The following is a 24,156-nucleotide window of genomic DNA, read 5'->3' as shown; positions in this document are numbered from 1 at the left end:
ACTTGACGACTATTTTGCTTTCTTTTGATGACTTGACGACTATTTTGCTTGCTAACGATGACTTTACGTCTATTTGACACTGCTGATGACTTGACGACTAATTTGCCTTCTACTGATGACTTGATGGCTGTTTGGCTTCTTACTGGTGACTTGGCGGATGTTTGGCTTTCTCCTTATGACTTGACGAATATATGACTTTCGACTGATGACTTGACGTCTTATTTGCTTTCTTTTGATGGCTTGACGACTATTTTGCTTTCTTTTGATGACTTGACGACTATTTTGCTTGCTAACGATGACTCAACGGCTATTTGACTTACTGCTGATGACTTGACGACTAATTTGCTTGCTACTGATGACTTGACGACTAATTTGCTTGCTACTGATGACATGATGGCTGTTTGGCTTCTTACTGGTGACTTGGCGGATGTTTGGCTTTCTCGTCCTGACTTGACGACTATATGACTTTCCACTGATGATTTGACGACTTTTTGGTTTTCTACTGTTGACTTGACGACTATTTTGCTTTCTTTTGATGACTTGACGACTATTTTGCTTCCTAACTATGACTTGACGACTATTTTGCTTGCTAACGATGACTTGACGACTATTTTGCTTGCTACTGATGACTTGATGGCTTTTTGGTTTCTTACTGGTGACTTGGCGGTTGTTTGGATTTCTCCTCATGACTTGACAACTATATGACTTTCTACTGATGACTTGACGACTTTTTAGTTATCAACTGATGACTTGACGACTTTTTAGTTTTCTACTGATGACTTGACGACTATTTTGCTTTCTTTTGATGACTTGACGACTATTTTGCTTGCTAACGATGACTTTACGTCTATTTGACACTGCTGATGACTTGACGACTAATTTGCCTTCTATTGATGACTTGATGGCTGTTTGGATTCTTACTGGTGACTTGGCGGTTATTTGGCTTGCTCCTCATGACTTGACGACTATATGACTTTCTACTGATGACTTGACGACTTTTTGGTTTTCTACTGATGACTTGACGACTATTTTGCTTGCTAACGATGACTTGACGACTATTTTGTTTGCTAACGATGACTTAACAGCTATTTGACTTACTGCTGATGACTTGACGACTAATTTGCTTGCTACTGATGACTTGATGGCTGTTTGGCTTCTTCCTGGTGACTTGGCGGATGTTTGGCTTTCTCCTCATGACTTGACGAATATATGACTTTCGACTGATGACTTGACGACTTATTTGCTTTCTTTTGATGGCTTGACGACTATTTTGCTTTCTTTTGATGACTTGACGACTATTTTGTTTGCTAACGATGACTTTACGACTGTTTGACTTACTGCTGTTGATTTGACGACTGTTTAGCTTGCTATTGATGACTTGATGGCTGTTTGGCTTCTTACTGGTGACTTGGCGGTTATTTGACTTGCTCCTCATGACTTGACGACTATATGACTTTCCACTGATGACTTGACGACTTTTTGGTTTTCTACTGTTGACTTGACTATTTTGCTTTCTTTTGATGACTTGACGACTATTTTGCTTGCTAACTATGACTTGACGATTATTTTGCTTGCTAACGATGACTTGACGACTATTTTGCTTGCTACTGATGACTTGACGACTATTTTGCTTGCTACTGATGACTTGATGGCTTTTTTGTTTCTTACTGGTGACTTGGCGGTTGTTTGGATTTCTCCTCATGACTTGACAACTATATGACTTTCTACTGATGACTTGACGAATTTTTAGTTTTCAACTGATGACTTGACGTCTTTTTAGTTTTCTACTGATGACTTGACGACTATTTTGCTTTCTTTTGATGACTTGACGACTATTTTGCTTGCTAACGATGACTTTACGTCTATTTGACACTGCTGATTACTTGACGACTAATTTGCCTTCTATTGATGACTTGATGGCTGTTTGGATTCTTACTGGTGACTTGGCGGTTATTTGGCTTGCTCCTCATGACTTGACGACTATATGACTTTCTACTGATGACTTGACGACTATTTTGCTTGCTAACGATGACTTGACGACTATTTTGCTTGCTAACGATGACTTAACGGCTATTTGACTTACTGCTGATGACTTGACGACTAATTTGCTTGCTACTGATGACTTGATGGCTGTTTGGCTTCTTACTGGTGACTTGGCGGATGTTTGGCTTTCTCCTCATGACTTGACGAATATATGACTTTCGACTGATGACTTGACGACTTATTTGCTTTCTTTTGATGGCTTGACGACTATTTTGCTTTCTTTTGATGACTTGACGACTATTTTGCTTGCTAACGATGACTTTACGTCTATTTGACACTGCTGATGACTTGACGACTAATTTGCCTTCTATTGATGACTTGATGGCTGTTTGGATTCTTACTGGTGACTTGGCGGTTATTTGGCTTGCTCCTCATGACTTGACGACTATATGACTTTCTACTGAAGACTTGACGACTTTTTGGTTTTCTTCTGATGACTTGACGACTATTTTGCTTACTAACGATGACTTGACGACTATTTTGCTTGCTAACGATGACTTAACGGCTAATTGACTTACTGCTGATGACTTGACGACTAATTTGCCTTCTATTGATGACTTGATGGCTGTTTGGATTCTTACTGGTGACTTGGCGGTTATTTGGCTTTCTCCTCATGACTTGACGACTATACGACTTTCTACTGATGACTTGACTATTTTGTTTTCTACTGATGACTTGACGACTATTTTGCTTTCTTTTGATGACTTGACGACTATTTTGCTTTCTTTTGTTGACTTGACGACTATTTTGCTTGCTAACGATGACTTGACGACTATTTTGCTTGCTAACGATGACTTGACGACTATGTTGCTTGCTAGTGATAACTTGATGGCTTTTTGGTTTGTTACCGGTGACTTGGCCGTATTTTGGCTTTCTCCTCATGACTTGAAGACTATATGACTTTCTACTGATGACTTGACGACTTTTTAGTTTTCTACTGATGACTCGACGACTATTTTGCTTTCTTTTGATGACTTGACGACTATGTTGCTTGCTAACGATGACTTAACGGCTATTTGACTTACTGCTGATGACTTGACGACTTATTTGCTTGCTACTGATGACTTGATGGCTGTTTGGATTCTTACTGGTGACTTGGCGGTTATTTGGCTTTCTCCTCATGACTTGACGACTATATAACTTTCTACTGATGACTTGACGACTATTTTGCTTTCTTTTGATAACTTGACGACTATTTTGCTTTCTTTTGATGACTTGACGACTATTTTGCTTACTAACGATGACTTGACGACTATTTTGCTTGCTAACGATGACTTGACGACTATTTTGCTTGCTACTGATAACTTGAAGGCTTTTTGGTTTCTTACTGGTGACTTGGCCGTTGTTTGGCTTTCTCCTCATGACTTGACGACTATATGACTTTCTACTGATGACTTGACGACTTTTTAGATTTCTACTGATGACATGACGACTATTTTGCTTTCTTTTGATGACTTGACGACTATTTTGTTTGCTAACGATGACTTTACTACTGTTTGACTTACTGCTGTTGATTTGACGACTGTTTAGCTTGCTATTGATGACTTGATGGCTGTTTGGCTTCTTACTGGTGACTTGGCGGTTTTGACTTGCTCCTCATGACTTGACGACTATATGACTTTCTACTGATGACTTGGCGACTTTTTGGTTTTCTACTGATGACTTGACGACTATTTTGCTTGCTAACGATGACTTAACGGCTATTTGACTTACTGCTGATGACTTGACGACTAATTTGCTTGCTACTGATGACTTGATGGCTGTTTGGCTTCTTACTGGTGACTTGGCGGTTTTGACTTGCTCCTCATGACTTGACGACTATATGACTTTCTACTGATGACTTGGCGACTTTTTGGTTTTCTACTGATGACTTGACGACTATTTTGCTTGCTAACGATGACTTAACGGCTATTTGACTTACTGCTGATGACTTGACGACTAATTTGCTTGCTACTGATGACTTGATGGCAGTTTGGCTTCTTACTGGTGACTTGGCGGATGTTTGGCTTTCTCCTCATGACTTGACGAATATATGACTTTCGACTGATGACTTGACGACTTATTTGCTTTCTTTTGATGGCTTGACGACTATTTTGCTTTCTTTTGATGACTTGACGACTATTTTGTTTGCTAACGATGACTTTACGACTGTTTGACTTACTGCTGTTGATTTGACGACTGTTTAGCTTGCTATTGATGACTTGATGGCTGTTTGGCTTCTTACTGGTGACTTGGCGGTTGTTTGACTTGCTCCTCATCACTTGACGACTATATGACTTTCTACTGATGACTTGACGACTATTTTGTTTTCTACTGATGACTTGACGACTATTTTGCTTTCTTTTGATGACTTGACGACTATTTTGCTTTCTTTTTATGACTTGACGACTATTTTGCTTGCTACTGATGACTTGATGGCTGTTTGGCTTCTTAATGGTGACTTGGCGGTTGTTTGGCTTTCTCCTCATGACTTGACGACTATATGACTTTCTACTGATGACTTGACGACTTTTTGGTTTTCTACTGATGACATGACGAATATTTTGCTTGCTTTTGATGACTTGACGACTATTTTGTTTGCTAACGATGACTTTACGACTGTTTGACTTACTGCTGTTGATTTGACGACTGTTTAGCTTGCTATTGATGACTTGATGGCTGTTTGGCTTCTTACTGGTGACTTGGCGGTTATTTGGCTTGCTCCTCATGACTTGACGACTATATGACTTTCTACTGATGACTTGACGACTTTTTGGTTTTCTACTGATGACTTGACGACTATTTTGCTTGCTAACGATGACTTGACGACTTTTGTGCTTGCTAACGATGACTTAACGGCTATTTGACTTACTGCTGATGACTTGACGACTAATTTTCTTGCTACTGATGACTTGACGACTAATTTGCTTGCTACTGATGACTTGATGGCTGTTTGGCTTCTTACTGGTGACTTGGCGGATGTTTGGCTTTCTCGTCCTGACCTGACGACTATATGACTTTCCACTGATGACTTGACGACTTTTTGGTTTTCTACTGTTGACTTGACGACTATTTTGCTTTCTTTTGATGACTTGACGACTATTTTGCTTGCTAACTATGACTTGACGACTATTTTGCTTGCTAACGATGACTTGACGACTATTTTGCTTGCTACTGATGACTTGATGGCTTTTTGGTTTCTTACTGGTGACTTGGCGGTTGTTTGGATTTCTCCTCATGACTTGACAACTATATGACTTTCTACTGATGACTTGACGACTTTTTAGTTTTCAACTGATGACTTGACGACTTTTTAGTTTTCTACTGATGACTTGACGACTATTTTGCTTTCTTTTGATGACTTGACGACTATTTTGCTTTCTTTTTATGACTTGACGACTATTTTGCTTGCTAACGATGACTTTACGTCTATTTGACACTGCTGATGACTTGACGACTAATTTGCCTTCTATTGATGACTTGATGGCTGTTTGGATTCTTACTGGTGACTTGGCGGTTATTTGGCTTGCTCCTCATGACTTGACGACTATATGACTTTCTACTGATGACTTGACGACTTTTTGGTTTTCTACTGATGACTTGACGACTATTTTGCTTGCTAACGATGACTTGACGACTATTTTGCTTGCTAACGATGACTTAACGGCTATTTGACTTACTGCTGATGACTTGACGACTAATTTGCTTGCTACTGATGACTTGACGACTAATTTGCTTGCTACAGATGACTTGATGGCTGTTTGGCTTCTTACCGGTGACTTGGCGGAAGTTTGGCTTAATCGTCATGACTTGACGACTATATGACTTTCGACTGATTACTTGACGACTTTTTGGTTTTCTACTGTTGACTTGACGACTATTTTGCTTGCTAACGATGACTTTACGTCTATTTGACACTGCTGATGACTTGACGACTAATTTGCCTTCTATTGATGACTTGATGGCTGTTTGGATTCTTACTGCTGACTTGGCGGTTATTTGGCTTTCTCCTCATGACTTGACGACTATATGACTTTCTACTGATGACTTGACGACTATTTTGCTTTCTTTTGATGACTTGACGACTATTTTGCTTTCTTTTGATGACTTGACGACTATTTTGCTTACTAACGATGACTTGACGACTATTTTGCTTGCTAACGATGACTTGACGACTATTTTGCTTGCTAACGATGACTTGACGACTATTTTGCTTGCTACTGATAACTTGAAGGCTTTTTGGTTTCTTACTGGTGACTTGGCCGTTGTTTGGCTTTCTCCTCATGACTTGACGACTATATAACTTTCTACTGATGACTTGACGACTATTTTGCTTTCTTTTGATGACTTGACGACTATGTTGCTTGCTAACGATGACTTGACGACTATTTTGCTTGCTAACGATGACTTAACGGCTATTTGACTTACTGCTGATGACTTGACGACTAATTGGCTTGCTACTGATGACTTGATGGCTGTTTGGCTTCTTACTGGTGACTTGGCGGATGTTTGGCTTTCTCCTCATGGCTTGACGAATATATGACTTTCGACTGATGACTTGACGACTTATTTGCTTTCTTTTGATGGCTTGACGACTATTTTGCTTTCTTTTGATGACTTGACGACTATTTTGTTTGCTAACGATGACTTTACGACTGTTTGACTTACTGCTGTTGATTTGACGACTGTTTAGCTTGCTATTGATGACTTGATGGCTGTTTGGCTTCTTACTGGTGACTTGGCGGTTATTTGACTTGCTCCTCATGACTTGACGACTATATGACTTTCTACTGATGACTTGACGACTATTTTGTTTTCTACTGATGACTTGACGACTATTTTGCTTGCTACTGATGACTTGATGGCTGTTTGGCTTCTTAATGGTGACTTGGCGGTTGTTTGGCTTTCTCCTCATGACTTGACGACTATATGACTTTCTACTGATGACTTGACGACTTTTTGGTTTTCTACTGATGACATGACGACTATTTTGCTTGCTTTTGATGACTTGACGACTATTTTGTTTGCTAACGATGACTTTACGACTGTTTGACTTACTGCTGTTGATTTGACGACTGTTTAGCTTGCTATTGATGACTTGATGGCTGTTTGGCTTCTTACTGGTGACTTGGCGGTTATTTGACTTGCTTCTCCTCATGACTTGACGACTATTTTGCTTTCTTTTGATGACTTGACGACTATTTTGCTTTCTTTTTATGACTTGACGACTATTTTGCTTGCTACTGATGACTTGATGGCTGTTTGGCTTCTTAATGGTGACTTGGCGGTTGTTTGGCTTTCTCCTCATGACTTGACGACTATATGACTTTCTACTGATGACTTGACGACTTTTTGGTTTTCTACTGATGACTTGACGACTATTTTGCTTGCTAACGATGACTTGACGACTTTTGTGCTTGCTAACGATGACTTAACGGCTATTTGACTTACTGCTGATGACTTGACGACTAATTTTCTTGCTACTGATGACTTGACGACTAATTTGCTTGCTACTGATGACTTGATGGCTGTTTGGCTTCTTACTGGTGACTTGGCGGATGTTTGGCTTTCTCGTCCTGACCTGACGACTATATGACTTTCCACTGATGACTTGACGACTTTTTGGTTTTCTACTGTTGACTTGACGACTATTTTGCTTTCTTTTGATGACTTGACGACTATTTTGCTTGCTAACTATGACTTGACGACTATTTTGCTTGCTAACGATGACTTGACGACTATTTTGCTTGCTAACGATGACTTGACGACTTTTTAGTTTTCAACTGATGACTTGACGACTTTTTAGTTTTCTACTGATGACTTGACGACTTTTTGTTTTTCTACTGATGACTTGACGACTATTTCTCTTGCTAACGATGACTTGACGACTATTTTGCTTGCTAACGATGACTTAACGGCTATTTGACTTACTGCTGATGACTTGACGACTAATTTGCTTGCTACTGATGACTTGACGACTAATTTGCTTGCTACAGATGACTTGATGGCTGTTTGGCTTCTTACCGGTGACTTGGCGGAAGTTTGGCTTTATCGTCATGACTTGACGACTATTTGACTTTCGACTGATTACTTGACGACTTTTTGGTTTTCTACTGTTGACTTGACGACTATTTTGCTTTCTTTTGATGACTTGACGACTATTTTGCTTGCTAACGATGACTTTACGTCTATTTGACACTGCTGATGACTTGACGACTAATTTGCCTTCTATTGATGACTTGATGGCTGTTTGGATTCTTACTGCTGACTTGGCGGTTATTTGGCTTTCTCCTCATGACTTGACGACTATATGACTTTCTACTGATGACTTGACGACTATTTTGCTTTCTTTTGATGACTTGACGACTATTTTGCTTTCTTTTGATGACTTGACGACTATTTTGCTTTCTTTTGATGACTTGACGACTATTTTGCTTGCTAACGATGACTTGACGACTATTTTGCTTGCTAACGATGACTTGACGACTATTTTGCTTGCTACTGATAACTTGAAGGCTTTTTGGTTTCTTACTGGTGACTTGGCCGTTGTTTGGCTTTCTCCTCATGACTTGACGACTATATGACTTTCTACTGATGACTTGACGACTATTTTGCTTTCTTTTGATGACTTGACGACTATTTTGCTTTCTTTTGATGACTTGACGACTATTTTGCTTTCTTTTGATGACTTGACGACTATTTTGCTTGCTAACGATGACTTGACGACTATTTTGCTTGCTAACGATGACTTGACGACTATTTTGCTTGCTACTGATAACTTGAAGGCTTTTTGGTTTCTTACTGGTGACTTGGCCGTTGTTTGGCTTTCTCCTCATGACTTGACGACTATATGACTTTCTACTGATGACTTGACGACTATTTTGCTTTCTTTTGATGACTTGACGACTATTTTGCTTGCTAACGATGACTTTACGTCTATTTGACACTGCTGATGACTTGACGACTAATTTGCCTTCTATTGATGACTTGATGGCTGTTTGGCTTCTTACTGGTGACTTGGCGGTTATTTGGCTTTCTCCTCATGACTTGACGACTATATGACTTTCTACTGATGACTTGAAGACTATTTTGTTTTCTACTGATGACTTGACGACTATTTTGCTTTCTTTTGATGACTTGACGACTATTTTGCTTGCTAACGATGACTTGACGACTATTTGACTTACTGCTGTTGATTTGACGACTGTTTAGCTTGCTATTGATGACTTGATGGCTGTTTGGCTTCTTACTGGTGACTTGGCGGTTATTTGTCTTTCTCCTCATGACTTGACGACTATATGACTTTCTACTGATGACTTGACGACTATATGAGTTTCTACTGATGACTTGACGACTATTTTGCTTTCTTTTGATTACTTGACGACTATTTTGCTTTCTTTTGATGACTTGACGACTATTTTGCTTGCTAACGATGACTTGACGACTATTTGACTTACTGCTGTTGATTTGACGACTGTTTAGCTTGCTATTGATGACTTGATGGCTGTTTGGCTTCTTACTGGTGACTTGGCGGTTATTTGTCTTTCTCCTCATGACTTGACGACTATATGACTTTCTACTGATGACTTGACGACCTTTTGGTTTTCTACGGATGACTTGAAGACCGTTTTGCTTTCTTTTGATGACTTGACAACTATTTTGCTTTCGTTTGATGACTTGACGACTATTTTGCTTTCTGTTGATGACACGACAATCTGACTTACTGCTGTTGATTTGACGACTGTTTTGCTTGCTACTGATGACTTCTTGGCTGTTCGGCTTCTTACTAAAGACTTGACTGTTTTTAGGATTGTTACTGTTAACTTGACGACTAGATTGACTTGCTATTTATGACTTGACGACTATTTGACTAACTATTTATTACTTGACGGTTTTTGGGCTTGCTACTGGTGACTTGACTTATTACTAATGAATTGCTGACTTTTTTCTTTCTTCTGATGACTTGACGACTTTTTCCCTTGCTGCTTATGACTTAGTTGCATTATACGTTGCTACTGATGACTTGACGACTACTTTAAATTCTGCTGATGACTTGATGGCTATTTGCCTTGCTAATGAAAACTTGACTGCTGATTGGCTTCATAATTATGACTTGACGGCTTTAGGCTTACTACTGGTGACTTGGAGGTTGTTTGGCTTTCTCGACTGACTTGACGACTATATGACTTTCTACTAATGACCTGACGACTTTTTTGCTTTCTTTTGATGTCTTGACGACTATATTGCTTGCTAACGTTGACTGCGGCTATTGACTTATTTCTGATGACTTGAAGGTTTTTAGGACTGTTACTGATAACCTGGCGACAAGATTGACTGCTATTTATTACTTGACGACTATTTTACTAACTATTTATTACTTGACGACTTTTGGGCTTGCTACTGGTTACTATATGCCTTTCTACTGATGACTTGCCTTTTTTGTTTCCTACTAACGACTTGACGACTTTTTCTATTGCTACTGATGACTTGACGACTATTTGACTTGTTACTGATTACAGGACTACGATTTAGTCTGTTACTGATGGCTTGACGGTTATTTGGCTTGGTTATGATGACTTGACGGCAAGTTTACTAGATGATAATCGCTGATTGGTTTTCAGTTAATGAGTTGTAGGGTATTTGGCTTTATGCAGACGACAAGCCTCTTTTGCGAGCTGTTGACGGCTAGTTGAGTTGCTGCTGATTAATAGACAGCCATTTGGCTTGGAGTTGATGACTTTAGGCTTTTCGGCGGGCTGCCTTTGACCTTAATGCTATTTGTCTTGCTGTTTAATGTCTTGAGGGTTATTGGGCTAGCTTTTGTTTCACTTATAAGCTAGTTAGCGGAATGTTGATGGCATGATAGCTATTTTAGCGGATTTTGTTTAGATGCTACGAGTTAGCGGGCAGCGAGTAATTTGATTGCTAATTAGCTTGCAGCTGGAATTTTGAAGTTTCGCGGGCGATTTATGACTTGACTGCTTGGTTTTGGTTTTCTGTTGAATTGAAGGCTTTCTTGCGTGTTATAATTGACTAGGGCAGAGGCTTCTGATGACTTGGATGTAGTTTACGGGCTTCTGATGACTTGGGTGTAGTTTACGGACTTCCATTTTCAATCTGGATATTGCTGGTCTGCTTTTTGTTTTCTCGATAACGTGCGGTTGTTGTCGGTAAGTTGGTTAGCTTGTATGTCAGTTGTATTTACGGTGTTGTGGTTTGTAGTTTTTTGTGTCTGTTAATGGATTAGTTGTCGTTGGTTGGTCGGTTGTCGGTTAGTGGTGTTAGTTGTGGTTCGTAGTTTTGTGGTCGTTGGTTGGTTGGTTGGTTGGTTGGTTGGTTGGTCGTCGATTAGTGGATTAGTTGTCGTTGGTTGGTCGGTTGTCGGTTAGTGGTGTTAGTTGTGGTTCGTAGTTTTGTGATCGTTGGTTGGTTGGTTGGTTGGTTGGTTGGTTGGTTGGTTGGTTGGTTGGTTGGTTGGTTGGTTGGTTGGTTGGTCGTCGATTAGTGGATTAGTTGTCGTTGGTTGGTCGGTTGTCGGTTAGTGGTGTTAGTTGTGGTTCGTAGTTTTGTGGTCGTTGGTTGGTTGGTTGGTTGGTTGGTTGGTTGGTCGTCGATTAGTGGATTAGTTGTCGTTGGTTGGTCGGTTGTCGGTTAGTGGTGTTAGTTGTGGTTCGTAGTTTTGTGGTCGTTGGTTGGTTGGTCGTCGATTAGTGGATTAGTTGTCGTTGGTTGGTCGGTTGTCGGTTAGTGGTGTTAGTTGTGCTTCGTATTTTTGTGGTCGTTGGTTGGTTGGTCGTCGATTAGTGGATTAGTTGTCGTTGGTTGGTCGGTTGTCGGTTAGTGGTGTTAGTTGTGGTTCGTATTTTTGTGGTCGTTGGTTGGTTGGTCGTCGATTAGTGGATTAGTTGTCGTTGGTTGGTCGGTTGTCGGTTAGTGGTGTTAGTTGTGGTTCGTAGTTTTGTGGTCGTTGGTTGGTTGGTCGTCGATTAGTGGATTAGTTGTCGTTGGTTGGTCGGTTGTCGGTTGGTGGTGTTAGTTGTGGTTCGTAGTTTTGTGGTCGTTGGTTGGTTGGTTGGTTGGTTGGTTGGTTGGTCGTCGATTAGTGGATTAGTTGTCGTTGGTTGGTCGGTTGTCGGTTAGTGGTGTTAGTTGTGGTTCGTAGTTTTGTGATCGTTGCTTGGTTGGTTGGTTGGTCGTCGATTAGTGGATTAGTTGTCGTTGGTTGGTCGGTTGTCGGTTAGTGTTGTTAGTTGTGGTTCGTATTTTTGTGGTCGTTGGTTGGTTGGTCGTCGATTAGTGGATTAGTTGTCGTTGGTTGGTCGGTTGTCGGTTAGTGGTGTTAGTTGTGGTTCGTATTTTTGTGGTCGTTGGTTGGTTGGTCGTCCATTAGTGGATTAGTTGTCGTTGGTTGGTCGGTTGTCGGTTAGTGGTGTTAGTTGTGGTTCGTATTTTTGTGGTCGTTGGTTGGTTGGTCGTCGATTAGTGAATTAGTTGTCGTTGGTTGGTCGGTTGTCGGTTAGTGGTGTTAGTTGTGGTTCGTATTTTTGTGGTCGTTGGTTGGTTGGTCGTCGATTAGTGGATTAGTTGTCGTTGGTTGGTCGGTTGTCGGTTAGTGGTGTTAGTTGTGGTTCGTAGTTTTGTGGTAGTTGGTTAGTTGGTCATCGATTAGCGAATTAGTTTTCGTTGGTTGGTCGGTTGTCGGTTAGTGGTGTTAGTTGTGGTTCGTATTTTTGTGGTCGTTGGTTGGTTGGTCGTCGATTAGTGGATTAGTTGTCGTTGGTTCGTCGGTTGTCGGTTAGTGGTGTTAGTTGTGGTTCGTATTTTTGTGGTCGTTGGTTGGTTGGTCGTCCATTAGTGGATTAGTTGTCGTTGGTTGGTCGGTTGTCGATTAGTGGTGTTAGTTGTGGTTCGTAGTTTTGTGGTCGTTGGTTGGTTGGTTGGTTGGTTGGTTGGTCGTCGATTAGTGGATTAGTTGTCGTTGGTTGGTCGGTTGTCAGTTAGTGGTGTTAGTTGTGGTTCGTATTTTTGTGGTCGTTGGTTGGTTGGTCGTCGATTAGTGAATTAGTTTTCGTTGGTTGGTCGGTTGTCATTCGTAGGTCAGTTGTCGGTTATTGGTGTTAGTCGATTGGTCGTCGATTAGTGGATTAGTTGTCGTTGGTTGGTCGGTTGTCGGTTAGTGGTGTTAGTTGTGGTTCGTAGTTTTGTGGTCTATCGTGGTCTGTTGTCGGTTAATGGTGGTAGCTTATGTTCGTTGGTTTGTGATATGTTTTTGTTTACTGTGTACATATACACTTATGCTACACACTTATCTGATTTTCACCATTTCTGGTCATCTAGCTGATGGGTCCTCTAACCGATGTCCTCTATTTGATGGGTCCTCTAGCTGATGGGTCCTCTAGCTGATGGGTCCTGTAGCTGATGGGTCCTCTAGCTGATGGGTCCTCTAGCTGATGGGTCCTCTAGCTGATGGGTCCTCTAGCTGATGGGTCCTCTAGCTGATGGGTCCTCTAGCTGATGGGTCCCTAGCTGATGGGTCCTCTAGCTGATGGGTCCTCTAGCTGATGGGTCCTCTAGCTGATGGGTCCTCTAGCTGATGGGTCCTCTAGCTGATGGGTCCTCTAGCTGATGGGTCCTCTAGCTGATGGGTCCTCTAGCTGAAGGGTCCTCTAGCTGATGGGTCCAGTATTTAATGGGTTCTCAAGTTAAAACGGTCCTTTAGTTGAAGAAGCCTCTTGTTGATGTTTCCTCATGTTTGATTTTCTTGTTGATGGGTTCTATTGACTACGTAGTGACGATGTTCAAAAATAAACAGTCCTTGCTTATTCCACGAACAAATCATTATCCACACACAGAATCCAGACAACTTTGCCCATTTAAATGTGTGTACCAAAGATAGTTACGTTATACAGTTGAGCTAGTTTATCTTGTAAAGGTCTTTACAATAACCAACACACGGCAAAAAAATTCCTACATCAATAATTAACACAACCGGCCTGTTTTCACAAGAAAGGGAAATAGTTGTTGAACACACCATGCCATGGGTTTTGACATGCGTGTTGTTTCATTTATCTCCCCTCCCCTCTCGGTTGTCCTTGCCACCAGTAGTTTCCGTTTGACCATCTCCCATTGGTCGTACCCTGAACACGAGCTCACCCACCCACACGTCAAAACACACCAACACATGTTAACCTTGCACTAGACACTGTCCTACACCCATCGAACATACACGAATTTTACACCACCTCACTACACATTGTTTACACGTAGCACTTTCACGTACACACAAAACTCCGTCATCACACAACCGATCTAACTGTAGTCACCAGACAACATACACATATATCAGTATCTATATATTTGTTAACCTAGCTTAGATCTTTTTTAAACTGTTTTGTATAACTAAAGTATCTATCAACGTTGTGAAGTACTAAGGGTATAATTCGGAATTCTTTCTCGTAACTTGTTTTAAAAATGTAATACTACATCACACAAATCCAACACGTTTCAATTTGCATTATTTTCTTTGAGTTGTTTTAAACCGAAGGTGGATTTTCCCCCATACTTTAAATTTAAGAATGCTTCTTAAACACTTAAAACTCTCACGAAGAAAGAGAGAACTAGTCTTTGAATTTTGATGTATTTTATTAGATAAATAAGATGCCTCTAACGAGGAGCCTTATTTTCTTATTTTGTAAGCTCTCCCACCCCCTTCCACACCCACACCCAAACTACTCGCCCCATCAGTTTACCATAGTGTGGTTGAATTATAAATTTAATATTTGATTTTAATATTACGTTCCAGATTGTCTGCGGGGGGAGGGGGGGGGGGGATTCGGCATGACGGTGGCCGGAAAGAACCGCGAAGGAAAAAAGCGCAACGGAAAAAAGCGCAAAACAAAAGGCGCAACGGATAAAAGGACGCTACTCTAAATCTATGCGAATACCTATATGCAGTGGCGCAGGCAGGGGGGTTAAAGGGGGTCATAACCCCCCCCCATAGACCCCTCGGTATATATATATATATATATATATATATATATATATATATATATATATATATATATATATATATATATATATATATATATATATATATATATATATATATATATATATATATGTATATATGTTATACCTGGGTCTATGTGTCCCGCAACTATGAAGTGAGAGGGTCTACACTACCATTATATTCTTTCTAGCCATTCAGTAGTTCATCCCAAAGCACGACGACATCAAGGTATACAAATGATTCTACAGGATGACATTAATTTTACTATTTATTGCATTACAAAGGACGACTTGAACGAACAATACTAAGACTGGACTACATTACGACATCACTCTAACACAACAAGAACAAGTGTACTTTTTAACTTCTTTCCCCGACAACAACGAACCTACACTAAAGTAAAACGTCACATTCTTGCGAACCGCGTAACTAATCAATGCGTCATTAACTTTCGCACTAATATTCGTTCACACCAATCCTTGTTTAAACATACATCAAAACTATATATATATGTATATATATATATATATATATATATATATATATATATATATATATATATATATATATATATAATGTCGTCATTGAGGCATACCATATGTGATCAAGGGGTCGTCCATAAATGACGTCACACTCACAGGGGGGAGGGGGGGGGGGTCCGTAATTTTGTGACGGTGTGTGACGAGGGGAAGGGGGTTCAGATGGTGCGACATCACACTTTTGCATTATAAAAAAGCGATGTTAGAAAACGAATTTTAGACGATATTTCGCGTTTTAGAAAACAGTTTTAATAAATTGCAATAGGAATTTATTAAAATACACTATTTTGACTGAGTTCAGACAAGATTTTGGAAAAATATCGATGTTTTAAGAAAAATTCAACTGCAATTTTGAGGGGGGTTGTAGGCTGAGGTGTGACGTCATTTTAGGGGGGGGGGTATGTTTTTTTGTGACGATGTGTGACGGAGGGGAGAGGGGGAGGTAAAAATCGTCAAAAAAAAAAGGGTGACATAATTTATGGATGACCCCCAAGTAGGTAACTTCTCTTCACACCATTAAGTGTGAATAGAAAGTAATACAAAGGTCATTTAGGTCTGTAGAGGAATCGCCATTCTATAGATCTACCTTGTTGAAAACCTGCATGTTCTCTGTCTAAGTTTTTGTCCAAGGTCTCTCCAGGATGTATTCTTGTCAAGACCATACTTGGGGAAAACAGAAACATTATTCCTCGCCTAGCTTTCATTCAGCTGGGGTTTTCTCCAATTCTATGTGGCTAAGCAGCTACTACATAACTTTCCTTGCTATTAACGCTAACATCTGAGGTACATGTTTACAGCCAGCTTTTCTTCTTCGTTCGTAATACTATTGTTAGAGGGATTCTCTTCCCTATAACGCAATTAAGTATTCTGTTGTTGTTATACGCCATATACTTGTTATACGCCATATGGGCAGTTGACTCAGATTGCAGCCTGCTTTCCATAGCAGTTGTTTGATTTTGGAGTTTTCTCCCTTAGATGAGCTGCGGTCCCCAGCTATTGAGATTCATCTGCTCAGTGTTCGAACTCGGGATTTTTTCAATTTTAGAAATCATGAGCTTTACCGACCCGACCACGTCGACCCCCAGCCAGCTGATTGCTGCAGTGTCCGCACCAGCATAGCAGTAGAGGCGGGGACGAGGCTGGTGCAGGCCAAAATAAACAACCAATTTGTTCTGTTTACTTTATCATATAGGGCCCAGGGGCGTAGCGAGGGTGGGGGGTGCGGATCGCACCGGGTGACACCATTTAGGGGGGTGACACCAAGGCAAAATATATAGAGAATTGAGGGGGGGTGCAAATCGAAAGTTTGAGGGGGTGGGGGTGCAAATCGAAAATTTGAAAGTTTGTCCCCGGGAAGGGTCGCTACGCCTCTGGGGGGTGACACGATTAAGTGCCGCACCGGGGGACACCCGACCTCGCTACGCCACTGATAGGGCCTACAGATTTTTTCACACATCTCTACGTTATTCCTTTTTTTTTATATCTTTTTAAGTGCTAAACATAATGTATCGTTTCAGTTAGGTTGACGAAATTTCTAATAGACGACACATGTAGATCTACTTATAAAACAGTTGAGCACAAAGTGCAAGGTAAATGAGATTTCTATTTCAAAACAGCAATTACACGCCTTATGAAAATACTGTCTAAACACACAATCTACAAAACAATCTATTATTTACCATTTTGAAATGAGAAAAAATAAAACAGACCAGACTGAAAATAAATATTTTATTAATCAATTCACACAGAAAATTAGTAGTCACAATGACAAATATATGATATATCAACAACTAGTATATTTCTATCACTAAAATGCTTCAATATAAATATTCTTATTTAAAAATAAACAGGAGAGAATTGAATGAATTAAAAAAAAAAGTTTTAAAATGTGTTTTAAAACAATCCATTATCACTGTACCCCATACAAGAGGGGTAGGCAGAATGCAGAATCAGCTAGCAAACACTCAAAGTCACAAGTCTGACTAGCCTAATGTCATAAAATAAATGTCACTCAACAAATGTCGCAAACAGAATGACACGAGCCCTAGCGTCACTAACAGATGGTCACTAACCAAATGTCACTAACTAATGAATGTCACTAACAGATGAATGTCACTAACAGATGAATGTCACTAACAAATGAATGTCACTAACAAATGAATGTCACTAACAGATGAATGTCACTAACAGATGAATGTCACTAACCAGTCTCCACAAGGCCAACTATCACACAAGATTAAGACCATTATTATAAGGACTATCATCAGTTCAGTGTCACAGAGGTCACTTGTTTTTATGCCAACTATCACACAAGTTTCAGACCATATATGGACTATCATCAGTTCAGTGTCACAGAGGTCACTTGTTTTTCAGTGGCAAGACAAAAATGAAAAGCTGAACAATAATCCACAGCCAAAAATTTCACCACCCAAAATAAAAACAGCAGTCGATAATTTTTTATTTTTTCAAGTTTCAAATAATAATAAGACTATTTAAGAAATATTTATATTAAAATACATGAATTAGTTTAAATCTTATAGTTAGGGGTAATGCTTTCTTGAGTTAGCCACTTCTAAATCTAGAAAATAAAACACAAAACTAGAGTAGGATCAAGATTATTGAAGCAATGCTCTCACTAATTGGTGATGAGTAAAAATAAAAGGGTACTTTCCCGTTAATCCTGAGATTAAGAAATATTAGGATTACAATTAGGTTTAGGATAGGGGTCAGGTTTGGTACTTCTAGGTGTGCTGTAGAAGCAAACAACCAAACTATCTTGGGGGGGTTTTAACAAGAAAGTACAACCAAAACTATAAATAATATCACACTTAGTAGTTGTCAAACATTGTCTGTTAGGTACCACATGGAAGATAAGGACAGAAAGCACACCTCTCTCACCCCACAGAGTTTAAAGCATACAAAGCACATTTTTATTACTCCATGCCAGTTGAATAAAAGTTATAAAAAATCCCCACACAGAAGAAATTTTTAACACAAAATGGTAAATAAGACATTTTGGTAAGAATAAAAAAAAATCCTCTTTACTTACTGGTAAAAATCAAATGAAATCAGGTTGTCCAAATACTGGAGTAAAGACTGAACAAACGTGCCCTCATGTTTTCATACAAAATAAGACTAAATGACGTAGAAGCATACAATTACAGCTGATTGTTGACTAGCATTGAAAGTATGACACCCAGCTAAAGATCACCAAAACGCTACATTTATAATGATAAAACCAGTAATTTAAGTAATGAGTTGGACAAACCAGTCCAGATTTTCATTCTGTAAAGAAAGCTAATTGTTGGCAACAAGTCAATTAAAACCTGAACTTTGTTTTTAAATAAAGTTACCATTAGGTCAATCAATATTTAAATTTGAAAGTAAGGTAGGTCACTATAAAGTCAAGCTACTTCTGGTCAATCTACTTATATAAATAAATAAAGTAGGTTAGCATTAGGTTAACTAATTGTAAGTTCTAGACATAAAATAAGTAGATTACCAATAAGTTAAACAAATTTTAAATTCTATAAATAAAGCAGGTTACTGGGAAGCCGAAATTCTGAAACCTACTTATGAAATAATCTAGTGATGTGTTACTGTGAGAAGAATTAATTATTAGTGTGATTTGATCTCGATAAGGCTCTAGTGAGATTTTAAGGAGCAATTAAAAAATAAATAAACAATCCTGTTGATTCACCATACAAAGCCTCTCATTTTCTATTTTAGCACCAAGATATAAAGCAATAAGTAGCATTGTGTTCTTCAGTCAAAGTAGTTTTGCAAATTCATATTTTCTTATATTTTATTAAGTCGTCTTAGCAAGAGAAAAGATTTCGCCAACAAAAAAAAAATTCTGTTTTTTAGAAATCTTTCCATGTTACATGTGAAAATAAAAGTTTTCCTCAAACAGCAGAGTGGGTTATTGGACGGTTTTTAAAAAAAGTAGATTCTTTAATCACTTCTGTGGTATTGGTAAGTATAATCTAAATAATAAATCTAAACAATTTCTTCACTTCGAATTTAAAAATTATCAACTTTAAAGCATAACATAAACAATAGTTAGGAAACTTGTAAATTAAAAAAAAATTGAACAAAAAATAACTGCAACCATACTTATAAATAGCAGTAGCCAGATTTTTAGCACATACTTAAATAGCATTTGCCAAGTTTTTTTTGGTTTCATAAATTTAAAGCATATGCCAGTTAGTTACAAGATTTTGGCCGCTTCCCTGGGTGAGAGCAAAAGAGTAAGACTTACAAGAGGTTGTTAGTATGTTACATGTCATAAAAAATGTGGGTTCAATTAGACTGAGACTTTTAAAAAACAAACAACTAAAGAATCATTTTCCAAAACTTGTTAGAGTGTATTTTTGAGATACTAGGAATTAGGAACTTCCAGGTTGATTCATACTAATTTCATTTAGAATTCAGTTTGTGCTTATCCTTTTAAAAAAAAATTACAAGCCCAGTTTTAGATGACTTTTAAATGTAAAGAATTTCCCCCCATAAACTTGTCATATCGAGGTCAAGTTACCCAGATGAAAATTATTTTTCAAGTTATGTATAATGAAGATTCTAAAAATACTTTCCTGATTACTAATATTTTATATTTGGAAAACAACTCATCCATTTAACACAACCAATCTTGGTATAAGTAAAAACAAAATTACAAAATGAAAATTAATTTGAACCAATTCAATAATTATAAAATTTAAAAATCTACACACTAGAAAAACTTAAATCTGTTGAAAAATAAATTACTATTAAAATACTCTATACCATAAAAATAATAAAGCTGTTAAAACGTGTAAACTTCAAAATTTCAAGACAAACATGAACTTGAGTTAAATAAAACAAATGGAACCAAAGCTTATCACTTTCTTTGAGGTAGTATCAACTTTCTTTTTTAACTTATAAGCTGTTTTATAATTGATAAAAGCAAATCAATGGTGTATATAGACAAGCTTGTCTTTTTCCTGATGAATGATAAAGTTAGCGTACCATTATGTGGTGTATTTATACAAAATAAGTATATACAGTTCATTCTGAACTGTTATCTTGTAAATTATTATGCATCAAATAATGTAAAAGGAAGTGAATGTTGATTTTTTTTTCTTGATGTACATGCCTAGACTAGCTGAGACCAAGTTTTTCAGACATCTTTTCAACAGAAAGAAAACAACAAATAATGCTGATGTATATGAAAGCAAATACAAAATGAAATACCTATATCTTAATAAATAAAGAATTGAAGTGATTATTTATAAAAATGTAACAGAACAAACAGTAAAATAAAAATTATAAAAACAGGTAAACATAATGGTAAGATGATGGCTTCTAGAGAATATAAGGCTGATGGTACAATCATGTAACTCTTCATGCTTAGCTCCCTTAGCTGGGGTGTACAAGTTATCCTTCCTTCCTTTAAAAAAGTGATCATAGTTCATTAAAATTGTACACAGTATAGGTTTATATTTGAGCCTGCATGTAGGGAAATGTTGAAGAAAAAACACTGAACTTGTACACATGAAAGCAGCACATAGACAAGGAAATTGTTATTTTATTGGGTTAAAATACATATATGTATATACACATTTACAAGCAGTCAGTAAAAAAAAAAGCATTGAAATGATTCTTTTTATCAGTTATTACTTGTCTTAATCATTGCTTCAATACTTGCCAGGTGAAATAATGTAAACTTTTGGTAGCCTACAGGTCAACAACTTGAGCAATTTGTGTGTGGCCAAAGTGGCCACTGTGCCCACATTAACTTTCACAAAATTGTGATCTTAAAATAAATAAATAAACAACTAGTTTTTAAAAATTCCCATTGAATGTCCAGTAAAATTAATTATCTGTTTAATATTTCAATCTACTTTTTTCATTCCAAAGTAAAATATTTAATTTTATACACACTAGAACTAGTAGCGCTTAAAAGTAGTCATTTTCTTTTGGCAATAGAGTCACACATAAAAATTACTTAAGAGATATGACATGGAAGACATATAACCTTGACAAATCTCTTTCTTTTAAATAACTACTGTAAACTAAAAGATAAATTCATGCCAGTAAGTAGGTTTCATAACAACTAACATACTCTGAATATGTTAATATGTTACATTTATTTGTAGATTTAAGTAAAATAAAAAAAAATTTTAAGTTGATGGGTAAAAATAATAATCTTAGAAGTTTTTAAACAGATGCTAACATTTAGTAATTATTAGTTCATGATTTGCTGACCACACAGAATGGGAAGTAACAAGAATACCTGAATTAAAAGGAGAATACGTGGGTTAACTAAGCCAGTATTTGCTTTACTTGCAAAGTGTGCTCTTATAAATGTCAACAGAAACATTTGATACAGTCAATTGTAAGCAGAACATTTGATCACCAGATTTGTGTATAGTCCTCACTGTCTATTTAAAAACAATATGTCTGTTTTACAATACATCTTGAGTACTCAGTAAAATACATTGGTTTATTCAAACAAAACATACACCATTATAAATAAATATACACCTTGGTAAATATTAAATGAAAAATGACTTGCATTATAAATAGCTTAAAAAAAGATGTTTCATTTAATTCTCAAAAAGGTTTGAACTATTGTATATTTTAATATAAAAATGAAGCTTATAATCACCTAGTATTCTGTAAAAATAGTGTATAAATAAATGAGTTGAAAATCCATGTATTAGTAAACATTATTCAAAGACTTCAAAAAACCAAACATTTGACTGACATTTTTACTGCACCTATTTTGGATAAAAATTAATAAAAGTAAAATTAATGTATACAGACGATGAGCCAAATAAAATCAAACAAGTGAATGCATAAAATATATTAGAAGAAAATAAATTGAGCAACTTAAAAAAAAATATCATCCAGTATCAAAGTGACAAAACAATTTGAAGCTTTGGTTTGAGATTTTAAAAAAACATGGTCTTCAACAAGCAGTTTGGTAGATCGCACCAGTGTTTTTAAAAAAAAAATCCTCTGTTTAAGTAAAAAAATAATTCAACAATTGGGAGATGAAGGTTAAGAAAACAAAAAAATGATGGGTATAACAACAGTCATAACAAAATTTAAAACCATTTCTGGCAGCCACACAGCCCAGAAATAAGTGCAGTAAAAAATATACCTTAACAGCCTGTTCTTGGTAAGTGATACACATTAAATTGCTTTTTTTTTGTTTGAAAAAAATAATTCCTACGATTGGAATAACATAAAACAAACAGTCAGGCTGAGATCATTCCCAATTGGCTCCTCTCTTTTTGCCCACCAACAGGTAGGTTTTCATCATGCCTTTCCCCTTGACAAAAATCTCATCTCTGTAGGTGAAATCAAACATACAGCTCAGCAGGTCAACTGAACTCTGGGGCAGCTGGATCCTGTTCTCCTCCCCTGTTGAGTACATACGACTAGCAATGTTCACAGTGTCCCCCCATATATCGTACAGCAGTTTTGTTGTGCCAATAACTCCGGAAGTCACTGGTCCGTAGTTATACCCAATTTTTAAAATAAACTCAAAGTTAAAAATACTCTCATTAAAATTGTGCACCACGTTCAGTAACTCCATTGCAAAATCCATCAACGCAAACAGGTGAGCGTAAGGGTGTCTATTTTTGGCACGACTTTCTTCATTGAGTCCGGCTGCTGCCATGAAAGAGGAGCTGATGGTCTTTATTTTCTCCACATCTTTGAAGCGCGGCTCACTGAGCATCACCTCGTAGTCACTGACCAGCTCATTGAGCACGCGCAGGTACTCCCTCCCACCGGCGTAGGTTTCGTCGTAAAACTCGTTAAAGTTGACGATGGTGGCGAAGATGACCCCCACGTCCATGTGGTTCTGGGAGTAGCTGCGGTTGTGTTTGAACAACTCGGCCAGATGTGCAGGGATGATGTTATGCAGCAGCCAATCAGCTTGATCCTTGTTCAGCTGCATGTTCTCTTTGTCCCTTTGAGCTTTTTGGCTGGCATAGAAACTCAGACGGTAGGAATTTTCAAATTCATAATTGATGACTGTGATAAGCAGCAGCAAGAGAACAATATTGAGGATGGTTTCATAGCGGATCAAATGATGTCCGTAAAACAGTTGTGGCTTGAAAGCAGATGTATCATTGGAGACTTCTATCAAGTCCTCCCAATGGTCCGAACACAAATTCGCAAAGAGTAGAAAGATAAGTACGGAGCCTAAAATAAAAGCTACAATAGATTTAGCGATAAAACGCAGCATGCTGTAGTTGCAGTACTGCAGTAAAGCTACGACAATGCTATAGCAGAAGAAACGGTCGTTCCAGTGTTTGTTTATAACCAGAGCACAGGACATGTTGGTGTAGATCAAGACAGCTGGTAGTGTAGCCATGACAACACCAATCGTGTTGCGGAAGAACCAACTTTGTGTAAATCTCATGTATTTCGGGAATTTTTTCTTCTTTTTCTGCAAAAAAAAAAAAGGGTTTTAAAGTATCCGTTATGTATATTAAGCAGCACATATGCATTAAAATGATTAAAAGCTGTTGTCAACCATGATAGTTATGGGTGGCTGGTAGATCTGATAAGGGGTGCCTGTGGTCTAGCACA

The 24,156-nt window shown here is 37.9% G+C and overlaps 1 protein-coding gene and 1 long non-coding RNA gene across 3 annotated transcripts in view; one reads left to right on the top strand and one right to left on the bottom strand.

The window, feature by feature from the left end:
- The window catches only part of LOC131930513 (uncharacterized), a 54,353-nt gene that overhangs the window by 27,571 nt on the left and 2,626 nt on the right, over positions 1-24,156 (top strand). Inside the window, exon 2 of the long non-coding RNA XR_009384132.1 lies at positions 17,088-17,159. This is a non-coding gene — a long non-coding RNA (uncharacterized LOC131930513). The remainder of the gene's footprint in view (positions 1-17,087; positions 17,160-24,156) is intronic.
- LOC131930512 (adenylate cyclase type 9) overlaps positions 17,282-24,156 on the bottom strand; it is a 56,207-nt gene continuing 49,332 nt past the window's right edge. For both annotated transcript variants that reach the window (XM_059287038.1, XM_059287037.1), the window contains exon 10: positions 17,282-24,013. In XM_059287038.1, the coding sequence (XP_059143021.1) occupies positions 22,823-24,013 (1,191 nt within the window). In that variant the 3' untranslated portion in view covers positions 17,282-22,822. The remainder of the gene's footprint in view (positions 24,014-24,156) is intronic.

The sequence above is a fragment of the Physella acuta genome, unplaced genomic scaffold, assembly GCF_028476545.2.
Source record: "Physella acuta isolate Inbredline_101_S28 unplaced genomic scaffold, ASM2847654v3 ptg001791l, whole genome shotgun sequence".
In the NCBI taxonomy this organism is placed as follows: domain Eukaryota; kingdom Metazoa; phylum Mollusca; class Gastropoda; family Physidae; genus Physella; species Physella acuta.
The sequence above is the reverse complement of the archived record's forward strand: the minus strand, read 5'-3'. Positions and strand labels throughout refer to the sequence as shown.